Source organism: Schistocerca americana, chromosome X (assembly GCF_021461395.2).
Source record: "Schistocerca americana isolate TAMUIC-IGC-003095 chromosome X, iqSchAmer2.1, whole genome shotgun sequence".
In the NCBI taxonomy this organism is placed as follows: domain Eukaryota; kingdom Metazoa; phylum Arthropoda; class Insecta; order Orthoptera; family Acrididae; genus Schistocerca; species Schistocerca americana.
Window position 1 is genome coordinate 122,101,452 of NC_060130.1, and position 14,781 is coordinate 122,116,232.

General features: G+C 39.9%; 1 protein-coding gene across 1 annotated transcript in view; it reads right to left on the reverse strand.

The window, feature by feature from the left end:
* Window positions 1-3,311: 3,311 nt before the first annotated feature.
* The window catches only part of LOC124555099 (zinc finger FYVE domain-containing protein 9), a 378,366-nt gene continuing 366,896 nt past the window's right edge, over window positions 3,312-14,781 (reverse strand). The window contains exons 18-19 of the mRNA XM_047128896.1: window positions 6,914-7,075; window positions 3,312-4,610 (exon numbers count right to left, since the gene is read on the reverse strand). Of these exons, the coding sequence (XP_046984852.1) occupies window positions 4,452-4,610; window positions 6,914-7,075 (321 nt within the window). The 3' untranslated portion in view covers window positions 3,312-4,451. The remainder of the gene's footprint in view (window positions 4,611-6,913; window positions 7,076-14,781) is intronic.

Genomic DNA, 14,781 nt, shown 5'->3' on the forward strand with positions numbered 1-14,781 from the left:
GGAGAGTTGATGTTAGTCAAGAATACCTTTAAGGCAACAAAGATGCCACTATCAACACCTCACCAAGTTTGAACAAGGTCATGTAATAGGGCGATGACAAGTCAAATGTCCCTTCTGCGATACTACTGAAAGATTTGGCAGGAATGTAACCACTGTACACGATTGCTGGCAGCGGTCACCAAAAAGTATGGTTGCAATAACACCTGGCTCCGGACAGCCACGTGGCACTACTGAAAGGGAATACCATCATCCAGAATGAGATTTTCACTCTGCAGCGGAGTGTGCGCTGATATGAAACTTCCTGGCAGATTAAAACTGTGTGCCCGACCGAGACTCGAACTCGGGACCTTTGCCTTTCGCGGTCAAGTGCTCTACCATCTGAGCTACCGAAGCACGACTCACGCCCAGTACTCACAGGAGAGCTTCTGTAAAGTTTGGAAGGTACGAGACGAGATACTGGCAGAAGTAAAGCTGTGAGTACTGGGCGTGAGTCGTGCTTCGGTAGCTCAGATGGTAGAGCACTTGACCGCGAAAGGCAAAGGTCCCGAGTTCGAGTCTCGGTCGGGCACACAGAATACCATCATGTTTGGCGTGTGGCTCAGGCGCATGATATTGTATCTGCAATAGTTGGCACCACAGTGACACGATGAACTATAAAAAATTGGTTACTTCAAGGACAGCTCCAACTTCAGTGGTGTCAAGTGAGAGCTCACTGGCAGGCAGGTTCGAGGTCTGCTGTTTCTTCCTGATGAAAACTGGTACTGCCATGGTGCCAGCGATGGCCGTGTGATGGTTAGGAGGAAGCGAGTTGAGAGCATGCAGCCAACCTGTCTGTGGGCTATACACACTGGATCTACACCTGGAGTTATGGTTTGGGGTGTGATTTCGTACGACAGCAGAAGCACTCTCGTGGTTACCCCACACATCCTAATTGCAAATTTGTATGGCATTCTGATGACTCAGACTGTTGTGCTACCATTCACGAACAGAATTTCAGGTGGCATTTTCCAATAAGATAAAGCTCACCCACATACCACTGTTGTAACCCAACATGCTCTAAAGAGTGTTGACATGTTGTCTTGGCCTGCTCGATCACCAGATCTGTTCCCAATTGGGCACATATGGGGCATCATTGTACGACAACTCCAGCGCCATCCCTGTACTGACCTAGAAAGGGCAACAGTGATGGAACTCCATCCCACAAACTAACATCCCATACCCATACAACACAATGCATGCATGTTTTCACGCATGCATTCAACATTCTCGAGGTTACACCGGTTAGTAATGTACCGGCATCTCACATTTCCAATGGCTTATACATTAGTTATTCTTTGGTGTTGTGATTTTTTTTTCAGTCAGTGTATTTTGCCCCAAGAGGAATGGAGGATATTAAAAAACTAGGAACTGACAAACCTATATGCACAAGCTGATATTGGCCAAAGCATGAACAAAAGAAGATTGTTGTGAGCAGGATACCTAATTAGGATGAAAGAGGGAAGACTGCCATGAGTACCATTCTTAGGATCCACGGAGGGCAGGACAGGCCAAGGAAGGATATGGACAAGATGGAATGAGAATATCAACAGGATGTGGGAAGGTAGGAGACGAGATACTGGCAGAAGTAAAGCTGTGAGTACCGGGTGTGAGTCGTGCTTCGGTAGCTCAGATGGTAGAGCACTTGCCCGCGAAAGGCAAAGGTCCCGAGTTCGAGCCTCGGTCTGGCACACAGAATACCATCATGGTTGGCGTGTGGCTCAGGCGCATGATATTGTATCTGCAATAGTTGGCACCACAGTGTGATAGGCCTGAAAAATGAACGGACTGTGAAAGCCAGGAACAGAAATGATTGGTGGAGGAATATAGAAAATTCATATGATCTCCCAGGTCAAAATGGCAATTAAGAAGCGGAGAAATCATGACTGGCTAGTTGTAATAGAAATAAATTTTAATTTTCAATAAAAAAAAGAAAAACTTTTATATGTGCTTAAATGCTTCATAAATTAGTATATTATGCAAGTGCTGACCATCCATTTGTATTTGACCTACCTAAACTAAATGGTAACTAATGAAAAAATAATGTTAGAGTGAATCCACACATGTTCCATTAGTGAGGGACATTCTAAACCATATATCTAATACCCCTAAAAAGTAACAGCTTATGTATGTCAATAACACAACACAAAATAAGCAGATAAGATATCTAAAACACCCTGGAGTTATTTTTGAAAGTTGTTGTATATCATAAAGGCAATAAACACAGTATAACAAAGTAACACAAAGTTAAATGTGTTCTCTCAATCAAGAGGTTAGTTATTCAAGTATCAGTCTGATCATAATTAATAACTTCATCCTTCACGTCCTCCTATACCATGCTCACACATTCATGCAACTAGATAATTTTTTAAAATATTTTTATGACAAAGAAATTAATGCTCGTTTCTGCATGCCCTCAGTGCTACTGTTTGATCAAGTCCATTACTATACTGAAATGATACTTTTTTATTTGCAAGATAGAATGATAATTGACACTGGGTACTTGGAGGGTTTCAAGTGACATAAATGACTTCCATACATGATTGGTGATATGCATCCAAGTTCCTGTAATTATTGGTCACTAGAAGTTAGAACCTTAACTCTGACATGGGCTGAAGCAAGCAAAATGTACAAGTGTGGATCATCTGGTAGTCACAGTTAAAAAAATTACTTTATTTAAGAAGAGGATAATGAAATTACTCCGATAGAAGAAATGAAAGTTTACAAAACAGATCAAATAATTTGATACGATTTTGGCTCCAGATTTGTAAGCACAGTCCCCCCCCCCCCCCTTTTTTTTTTTTGAGATGGAGAAATGGGGCTAGGGGTGTTTAGTTGAGAACTCAGTCCAAAATTCTCTACAGTACTACACTCTATTTCTACAAAAGAAACAACTACAGTTTCCTTTTATAAATCCATCAGTTTTTTTTATAAAGGTTAATGTAAATGAATCCGTTACACTAACTTTAGAATGGACAGTGTGAAACTGGACAGTTAACATGGGAAATATTAATAATTTATCAACCCTACAGTTGTCAATAATATGTAAATAAGAATACAGCATATTTAAAACTAAATAGAACTGTGGGCTCCAGGTACATGCAAAAAGAGTGTCTCTTCCTGTGCCCAAACAGTGTTATGTGATTACATTAATAGTACTGAAATGAATTTTAAACTGATGTGTGTTGTTTTTCAGATATGTATTTCCTGAGATAGTTACAGATATGCAGTAAAATATAAATGTAAGGATCATAAAATGCAAAAAATAAATACAGTTAATAACACAAAAATATATTTTTTATCACATTTATGATCACAAATTTTTAAAATAATTTCAGTTTTCATAAGGCACTACAGTCATCCTAAAATACGAGACTGGTGGAGCATTTTAGATACACTAGGGAAAACTCACAAATTTAATTGCTTATATAAGCCTGGAACACTGAAAAATTACAATATTAGTTTAGCACCATTACTTTAAAAGATCCTTTCAAATAGAGATCAGGTTTCAAACCAGATTAATGACTGAAAAAATACAGTCTTTTCTAACAGTTGACCTATACGACAGATGACTTAAGTATGCTGAAATTCTAAATGGAGGTGTGTCTTCCAGTAAAAAGAATCTTTACATGCACAAGACCTTAATGCTATAATGGTAACATGAGTGATAAGATAGCTAAAAACTTACATTTTTGCAGTTTTAATAATCTGGCTGGAAACATGAGTATACTCATTAAATATTCTATCTATATACAGTTAGATAATATACTCCAAAAATAAAAGAAGTCACTGATGCTATTCCAGTATGATACTCCAACATTTACCCTGAGCTTTACTTGTAAAATCACTTTTCACAGACTATTGTAAGAAAATGATCGTTGTAATTTATCGGTACAATAAAAGTAACAAATTAACTTCAACTTCCGACCACACAGCCTTTTAAATCCCTAATTCTCAAACAAGTCCTTTTCCTTAAATCTTACAGTCTGAAAAACAGTTGGTATATAAAATTATGATGATAAACACACAAAATATGCTCACTTAAAACAAATAACAACAGTATATATATATATTTCAGAGACTGACTGCTAAAGAAATAAAAGAGGAAAAACATTAATATGAAAATAGTTTTCAACTATTTAAAAATCTTTTTGACATATTAAAGATTTTCTACATCACAAATAAAATCACTATGAACTCATACGATGACTTTAAATTGAGAAAGAGATATACTTTGAACTAAGTGAGGACAATTATTTATACAAGTCATATACCATTTAATATTAATTGTGAGTAATAACACAGTTCTTCAAATAACACAAACACATCCTTACTGTTTGTAACAGCAAGTGGAGAATACATGATTACCGCATTACACTGTACATATTTGTTACAAATTTGCATCAGTATTTATATCACTGCAACATTATATGAAAAATCAGTTCCAAAACAACAGCAGGGCTGTCCTGAGACATTGATGCAGCTTTGTGAAGAATGGGGATCAGCTCATTGTCAAGACTATTCATATAAATTGGAGGAAGTTTTTCTCCTTGGCTTCCAGCTTCATAGCCCACCTAAAAGACAAAAGGTATGCATTTAAGTTTAATATTTCCCATTATTTTTCTAAAATTGTTTTTAAATGTCAAGAAATTGCTAACTTATTGAATATGTACTTCATGTCACTTGAAAATAGCCCTGTATGAGAATAAACCCTGTCTTATTTTTTAAGTAAACAACCTTCTGTTATGACATACATTACATGCAGCTGGGGCACTACTTGTCCTACCCATTGGTAAGTTAATCATTTCCTCTTTTATTTCTGCACATTTTAAAAACTAGAGTAATGTGTTTCAATCACTACAATGAATGCTTAATTCCTTAGCATATCTATGGTGGACATAAATGTCATTGTTTTGGGTGCAAGAATAAAGAATAAACTTCACATTTTGCAATGCAGGGGCAGCAGATGTCCCTGTTGGTTTTCCACTTAATTTTTTTTATGTGAATGTCACTTTGTTTCCTGTTTTTGGAAGGACATTCATGATGAACAAGTTTCCATGCATGCAGGCAGTGCTCCAAAGTTTGATATATTGTTAAATAGCATACGTTTTTATAATGTGACCAAATGAGACTGCAGTCAAGCCCATCACTCAGTGAGGAATGATAAATTCTCATACATGTGGGGGTCCTGATGCCTCAATACCATCACATTTCTCTCTAGACAATAGTGGAGGAAAGGGATCTTAAGTCACGGGTCACTGACAAATATCACCCACATGCTTTAGGAAACATCAAGTGTCTCACCTTACACTGCTGTATGAGCTCACACTTTATGCCTGTCTGCTGACATGATATTCTGGGTGTCCAATGAAAATTATGCTGGAAGGAAGCAGTAGCCAAAACAATGGAGCTCTACCAGTCTGATTTTGGTGACTTTTTCATCACCCCATTGCCACACAGTGGAAATATTCAATATCACCACCACTAGAATGAGTTTGGACACACACATCACTCAGTGGCAGTAATGCTGACAATTTTTATTTTTATGGTGTGTGGTTGACAGACAGTTACTGGACAATATTACCATGATACCCTGGTAAGTAATCATGCAAAAATGTACTGACAAGCATTCCAACAAAATGCCAGGACATTACTCACAGCAGTGACACATGTTGCTGTGTGGGATATGAAACTCTGTCCCATTCTCCATATTTCCTTGAACTGGAACCCTGTGACATGTTCTTTCAATGTATGAAGAGCCAACTGTTTGCCGAGCATTTCCAGGATGACGATAGCATAATAAGAAAGACGGAACAGAAGCAAAATTGAGCATTTATTGAAGAAGGATATCAACTAGCTCATCCATAAGAGAGAGAAGTGTGCCACTTTTCATGGTAAATATGTGGAGAATGATTAGTTTCAGTGTGAAGACTCCTGACAAAGTACCTTCTTTTAGGTTTGTGATAGAAAACATTATGAATGTTCCTCATCAGTGCCCAATCTCTCAACACAGTCATTGGTATGCAAGTTTTCGGTTATTACTGCATGTTTAGCAAGGAAACAATTAATTCTATAATGTTACAGGAAAAAACTTTAATATAATACAAATGAGTAGATTAAAGAATGTAGTGAATGGAGATGTGATACACCTTACAGCAATTAATATTTTAGCAAACCACTCCCACTACTAATATATTATTAGAAATAAAAAACTGCCATATCATCATCATCATCAATGTATGGTGCCAACACAAAAGATACCAGTTACAAAATTAAACTGTTTGGCAGCAATGGTTTTAAGCAAATTTTTCATTTTTTATGCTGAATATTGACTGACACTGTGGAACAGATGGAATTTCACACAGGTGAGAAGTTGCTCGTTTACTCTGACACACTTTGTGCCTGACAGCTATTCCAAGCATGTATCCAAGCAAACAAATTATTAGCTGAGACTGCCAGAAGAGTATCCTACCACTACAGAGAGCTGTTACATTGATCAGTGAAACCAGTCGACAACAAAGATCCCATTGTATAGTACAATGCTCCTCTACAACCCACAAATCATAGTGCATAGTGATATTTTAAAATAAGAAGCACACTGCATGTGCCTTGTGAGGGAATTCAATTTTTATATTCTACACTCCATAAAGCTGCAAAGTATTTTAACACACTTGAAAAGAAATACCAACTATATACAGATATAATAGACTGGCTACCTTATGACAAATTTCTCAAACCAGTCACCAATTTTCTTTCTTTTGAAAACATTGTATCATAAAAAGCCATTAACACTTTAAGCTCAGTTACAGAACACACATCTAAGTTTTCTTTGCTCTCTCTGTGATGGTACTCATGAAAACTGTAGCAATTAACTTACATTTTCTGGGTGTATCATTGCTCGAACTGCTATCTTCGTTAGACCTGCCTGTGCTAATAAATCTAGAAGATTAATCACAGCCAGGCAGGTAGCTCTTGCTATTGATTCTGTCAAGCGACTGATATCTATGGGATCACTTCCCTGTTCTGATACTTCTTCAGACTGTAAGAAAAAAAAATAAAAAAATGATAATTTGAAATATTTTCACATGTCTTCATACAACAACAAATAATATCTCTTCTAACTAACAAAATGGTTCAAATGGCTCTGAGCACTATGGGACTCAACTGCTGTGGTCATAAGTCCCCTAGAACTTAGAACTACTTAAACCTAACTAACCTAAGGACATCACACACATCCATGCCCGAGGCAGGATTCGAACCTGCGACCGTAGCGGTCGTGCGGTTCCAGACTGTAGCGCCTTTAACCGCTCGGCCACTCCGGCTGGCTCTAACTAACAGATAAGGTTTGTAAGAAAGGTAATACAACTAAGTCCATAAAAACTAATTTATTGATCAGAGCAGTACAATGCATCAAAATTTTTCAAAACAGAACCCTCCTGTCAATTCATTCTTTCCATCATGGTTTCCAAGTATTGTAGGCTTACTGGAAGGCCTGGGTTGGGACATTCTTTAGGGCACACGTAATAGAAGATTTCATACTGTTGATGGTCCGAAAATGGACTCCTGTCAGGGTCGTCTTCAGCCAGGAACAAACAAAAGAAATCTTCCACAGCAAGGTCAGGATGGTAAGGGAGCGGGAGGGGGGGGGGGGGGGGGGGTGCTGGTGCAGTGTTGCCATCTAGTTTTTTAATACAGGGTGTATACGCAGACATGGAGAAAAATTCCCAGATTTTTCTTGGATTCTGGTTAAAAATACACTTTTTCCTTGTTAAGTGACAGTACATTTTCACTCGGAACCATAAAATTTATCAATCCTTTGAATGATTAAGGTTTTACATACTGGCGTAGAACTTCCCAGCACTTCAGAAAATGAACCCCAGGAAAAAAAAGCACTTTGAAGTACAGCTACATGTATGCTGCATATTTCTGTATTACAATACGCTGTATATTTTTGGGTTATGAAAGTATGTATTTTAATTCCACAAAATGCTGCATGTTAGTTTCCGAAGCACTGAAATCGAGATTTCAAAACTGTTGTAAGCCAATCATAGCTCATATCACATGATCTTGCCAGCCAATGATAGCAGGTATTCAGAGCATAGGACACGTGATGTAGTCAGCCAATAGCAACATTACTGTTAAGTACCACAAACACTCAAATATGAAAAGTTAATGGTTTAAATTAATATACATAGTGTAGCTACCAGGAAAGCTAAGCTTTCACATATAATGTTGGTCATTTTTGCTTGTGTTCCATTTTACGATACATCAGACAAATGTGCCACTAAAATTTTAAATAATGACATAAATGTTTGGCCCTCTGGGCTCGAAATTTTTCTAAATGCCTGGTCCTCAAAGTGTTAAGCTTTAAATGAGAATCAAATGCTCTGTGATTCAAGAAATTTAAAGCACATTTGCACACATAACATAATTCATCTTGCATAAAATGAAATGGTTCAAATGGCTATGAGCACTATGGGACTTAACTGCCGAGGTCATTAGTCCCATAGAACTTAGAACTACTTAAACCTAACTAACCTAAGGACATCACACACATCCATGCCCGAGGCAGGATTCGAACCTGCAACAGTAGTGGTAGTGTGGCTCCACACTGTAGTGCGTAGAACTGCTCGGCCACTCCAGCCGGCAGCATAAAACGAAATTTACTTTGAAAGTCTAATGCTTTTCAAAACCACCATTCGTAATATATTCCAATGATCTGTTAGAATTCGTTTCAGCAGTTGCCAGAGAGCGCCAGAAAATGCGTGTGTGCGTACAGTTACAATTACGTAGGAAGCCCATATCTTCATACATGTATAGCATTAAGAGATATTGCATTATCTAATAAACGAAACAGGATATCACAGGATACTAAAAGAGCATCGGAATTTCGTGAACCATACTAAAATGCATAATTCAGCTCAAAGTGCACATTTGTATGTCCAGATTCACAAAAAAAGTATGACCCAACATGATATTAATGTTTTCAGTGTGGTTTTCGGGATGCAGATTTTCTTGGAGCACCACTACTGTATTATCTAATGGTCGGTTCTTTACTATGGCATAATGCCACATGTGCCACAAGATAAAAATGTGCATTTGAAATTCAGCAAATAGTTGACACTAGCCAATAGTGTTTCAAATAAATTGACTGCCTCTGTGGAAAACATTAATAAAAGCCGAATTTCTTCAGCAAATTCACAAAAATAACTTCACTGTTCTGTAAGGCATTTAATGCCAGGCTGCCAAAAACTTGGAAATAAAATGAAATAAAAAATAACTAATTTTAGCCTTCCATAATTATGCGAATATGTTTTATTCGCTTGATAGCCCCCAGCCACAGAAATCCGTTTTGTTTTCATTTGACATGAGAGCTGTAAATGAAGAGGAAACAGCAAAATCACTAAACGTAAACACAGGTCACATGGAGACTAGCCCCCTCCCACCAACAACTCAGCCTGCTCTGCGTACATGCGAATCTGGCAGCTTTGGCACACCAGAAAATTTTTTTCGGGAAGCACCTTGTTGCTTGTTGCTACAGCTTACAGTCGCACTTCAAGTAGCCCGAAGCGGGACAAGGTACTGCTCATACACGACTCACCCATGCACGTGCATGAGCCTGCTGGCAATTGCTCAAACAAATCTAACGTAAACCACTGTTACGTCATGCTCATCGGAAGCAGTTTGTTGTTATGAGCTATTGCATAGTCTTCGTCCTAAGGCCTTTGGCACATTTTGCTGTTGGCAGCCGCTTGTGTGTGCACTATGTTTTGTTGTTGTAAATTATGCATTTCCTTTGCAACTCAGGTTTTATTTTTTTGCCCCCCCCTCGTTTATGTTTTATTGCTGCAGTATTATTCCGCATTATGGGGCTAAAAGTAAAATTTGTTGTAAGAGTGTCGATTCTTATCAGTCAAAACTACAAAAATTTAACTGAAAACTAAAAAAAAAATTCCTGGAATTCTAAAAGATTCCTGGGTTTTTCCCAGTTTTCACCTGAACGAAGTGTCCGCCCCCGGTAGCTGAGTGGTCAGCGCGACAGACTGTCAATCCAAAGGGCCCGGGTTCGATTCCCGGCTGGGTCGGAGATTTTCTCCGCTCAGGGACTGGGTGTTGTGTTGTCCTAATCATCATCATTTCATCCCCATCGACGCGCAAGTCGCCGAAGTGGCGTCAAATCGAAAGACTTGCACCAGACGAACGGTCTACCCGACGGGAGGCCCTCGTCACACGAAATTTCATTTTACCTGAACGAAAAAGTCCCCGGTTTTTTCCTGGACTTCCCCATTGTCCCGGGGCTTACACACCCTGTAACAGATAATACCTAACCAAGAAAGCAGCATCGCTGCGCACATTGTCTTGGTGGAGCATAGCTTCCAGGAACCAGTGATGTGTGATCTGATGTGTGCAACCCCTTTTTCAGTCTTTTGAGCACTTCCACATAAAAGCCAGCATTGACAGTCTGTCAGGTAGGTACCGAACTGTGGTGAATGATATCACTAGCACTGAAAAAGAAATAATAATTGCCTTTAGTTTGAGCCTCCTCATGTATGCCTTCCTGGGACATGGTAACTGTGCGATGTGCAACTCTGAGCTGTCTTGTACTTGAAAACCACAACTTAATCTCCTGTTATAACACTGCCACAAAAGTACCATCATTTCCACACCTTTCCAAAAGTTCTTCACAAATCAGCACTTGGTTGAACTTGTGATAGTCGGTCAAAATTTTCGAGACTAGTTTTGCAGACATTTTCTTTATATGAAATTGTTCGGTTACAGTGTCATGGACAAGGGTGTTTGGGTATAGCCAGAGTCTGAGCTATATGATGAATACTCATTCTACAGTCTGTGTGCCAAAGTTCTCTCTCTCTCTCTCTCTCTCTCTCTCTCTCTCTCTCTCTCTCTCTCTCTCGCGCGCGTCACACTGTATTCACCTTTTAATGTTATTGGACAGATAAAAAATCTACTCACCAAGTGGCAGTACAACATGCATGTAAGAAAAGATTATAATTATGCAAGCTTTTGGAGCCAGTGACTCCGTCCAGCAGAAGGGATGAAGGACCAGGAAGAGGGATGAAGGAAAAGGACTGGAGAGGTCTAAGGGAAGTGTTAAATTTTGGAAAAGTCACCCAGAACTTCGGGTCGGGGAGACTTACTGCATGGGATGAGAAGGAAAAGACAGAGTGTTGGGGACTGCACCATATGCGATTTGAAAAGGCGGAGGTGGAAGACTGTGTAATATGCAAGACAAAGATTACTTCTATAACTTTGTGCACAAGTTAATAAGAGTGAAAAGCTAAGTGCATTGTAAGAAAGAGAGATGGGAGGGGGATGGCAAAAAATAGATAGGTATGAAAATGAAAGATGTAGAAAACTAAAACGCAATGAAGAGAGAAGAAGTTACTGTGAAGAAATACCAGGAGGGAAGACAGTAATGTAAATGAAGGCCAGGCAGATGGCGAGAACCAAGGACGTGTTGTAGCGCCAGTTCCCACCTGCAGAGTTCTGGGAAAATGGGTTCTGGGGGAAGAATCCAGATGGCGTGTGCGGTGAAACAGGTACCGAGTTCACAACTGTCATGTTGTAGAGCATGTTCAGCAACATGATATTAAGTGTTGACAGTGCACACCCTCTGCCTATGCCCATTCATCATAACTGATAATTTGGTGATAATCATGCCAATGTAAAAGGCCGAACAGTGTTTACGTAACAGCTGGTACATGACACATCGTTTCACAGGTGGCACTCTCTTTGATAGTGTATTTTTTGCCAGTTACAGGGCTGGTATAGATGGTGATAGGAGGGTGCATCGTGTACGTTTTGCTGTGGGGACAGTCACAGGGGTTGGAGCCATAGGGTAGGTGGAGAAGGAGCATAGGGTCTGACAAGGACATGGCAGAGATTGGGAGGACAACGAAAAGCTATTCTCAGACAGAATGAATCTCATTTCAGGTCATGATTTTAGGAAGTCCTGGTCTTGTTGAAGTAGCTGATTAACACATTACAGACCAGGATAATACTGAGTGACAAGTGGTGTGCTTTGAAGTCATTTTCTGGAGGGATCAGCAGTACCAGGATTGGATGTGATGGTCCGGGAAATCTGCTTTTGAGCTAGGCTGGTGGGGTAATGATGTCCAGTTAAGGCTGAGATGAGGATGGTGGTGTCTGCTGTAAAGAGCAGCAGGCAAAACATGTACATGGGGGATGTTGGTATAGAGGGAGGTGGCATCACATAAGGCCAGCTACACACTTCTGTTGACATTAAACCTACTAACAAGCAACTGATGTTGTTGCTGGTGAGTAAGTTCCTCCTCTGATTAAATGCAATTTTGGCCTTTTGTATTCTGGTCGCAATTTCTTTCGTGCTTCTACCATCTCTTGTGATTTTGCTTCCCAGGTAAGTAAATTCCTGTATCACTTCCAGCTCCTCTCTTCCAATTCTCATTCTCAGAGGTTCATATTATGCCCCTATACTGTATACCACCACTTTAGTCTTTTTCTTGTTTATTCTCATTCCATACTGATTGCATAGAATTTTTTCCATTGTTCTAAGGACTTCCTCTAGATCTTCTTTTGTCTCCGTGACTATAGCAATATCACCTGCATAACGTAGCTTGTCTACCTTCTGCCCGTGAATTTTGATCCCCACCTCAGTAGCAACAACATCAGTCTGAAAATAAGGAAACGTATCATGAAAGGTTTCGGTTTCGTTTGGAGTGTGGCCCTATACGGATGTGAAACTTGGACAATTGGAAGAGAAGAGAGAAGATGGCTAGAGGCCCTGGAGATGTGGTGCAATAGAAGGATGATGAAGATCAGCTAGAGAGACAAAGTAACAAATGAAGAGGTGCTTAGAGGAGTACAGGTATTCAGATCTCTGTGGAGGCACATCCAAACAAGAAGAGATAAACTTGTAGGGCACATTCTACAACACAACAACACCACTGGAACAATATCAGATGGCGCTATTGAGGAAAGGAATTGGCGGGGGCAACCAAGGATGTAATACATGCAACAGATCATGAATGACGTTGGATGTAAGACATTCGTGGAAATGAAGAGGAAGGCAGACAGAAGAGAGGAATGGCGCTCTGCTGCAAACCAACCTCAGAGTTGAACAATAAAAGAAGAATAACAAGCAACAGTACTTACATTTTGACAGTTGTCATCTTTTTCATGTCAGATGTTGCCTACCATACCCTCTGCAGAACTCCAGGCTCTATGTTCCCCAAAAGCTGATGACTCCATTATTATTCTCCCAGCAGTCAAAGATCTACCACTGTAGTACTTGACCGAAGGTGAAGTGAAGGTCTACACCAGCTGTCTGACACCTCTACATACAGAATCTGCCATCAAGATCCCATCACTATGATTCAAACTGACTTGCAGTCCCTCCTTAAAACCTCAGGCCCCTCACAAGGACTAACACCTCAATCTATAGAACTTCTTACCCAACCAAAACCACTCACCCCCACCTTTTACCTTCTTCCTAAGATCCACAAACCCAATCATCCTGGCCATCCTATAGCTGCTTGCTTCAAAGTGCCCACCGAATGTATATCTGCCTTAGTTGATCAACACCTGCAACCCATAGTACAAAAACTCTCCTCCTTCATCAAAGATACCAACCATTTCCTAGATCGTCTGAAATCCATGCAGATTTCCCGGGTCATCACATCCAGTCCTGGTACTACTAATCCCTCCACAAAACAACTTCGGAATACACCACACCCCTGGCTTATCACCACTGATGCCACCTCCCTCTATACTAACACCCCCATGTACATGGTCGGTCTGCTGCTGAACATTTCCTCAGTCAGTACCCACCTGATTCTAAACCTTGACATCCTTCTAACTCACCTTAATCAACTTTATACTTATCAACACCTACTTTACCTTTGAGGGACAGATATACAAACAGATCAGGGCTACGGCCATTGGAACCAGGATGGCTCCTTCCTATGCTAAACTTTTCATGGGTCACTTGAAATGGGCTTTCCTGGGATCTGTAAGTCTTCAGCCCCTGGTTTGGTTTAAGTATTTAGATACATTGATTACATCTTTACCATATGGACTCATGGTGAGGCTGACCTGCTAAAATTACTAGAATATCTGAATACCTTCTCCCAATTAAATTTTACATGGTCATATTTCGAATCCCATGCCACTCTCCTTTATGTTGATCTCGTCCTCACTGTAGGCCAGCTACACACTTCCAGCCACATTAAACCTACCAACAAACAACAGTACCCACATTTTGACAGTTGCCATCCTTTCCATGTCAAATGTTCCCTCCCACACAGCCTTTGTATTCGAACAAATATGTTTGCCTTGGATACCAACTCTTTACAGCAGTACACCACCATTCTCACCTCAGCCTTCACTGTACGTAATTACCCCACCAGCCTAGTTCAAATGCAGATTTCCCGGACTATCTCATCGAATCCTGGTACTGCAAATCTCTCCAAAATAAAATTTTTGAGCACACCACTTGTCACTCAGTATTATCCTGGTCTGGAATGTGTTAATCAGCTACTTTGAGAGGGCCATGACTTCCTAAAATCATGCCCTAAAATTAGATCCATTCTGTCTGAGATTTTGTCCACCACACCTAGAATAGCTTTTTGTCACCTTCCCAATCTCCACAATATCCTTGTCAGACCCTACGCTCCTTCTGCCCCCATCTCTCTATGCTATGGCCCCTATCCCTGTGACTGTTACCACTGCAAAACTTGCACTATGCAC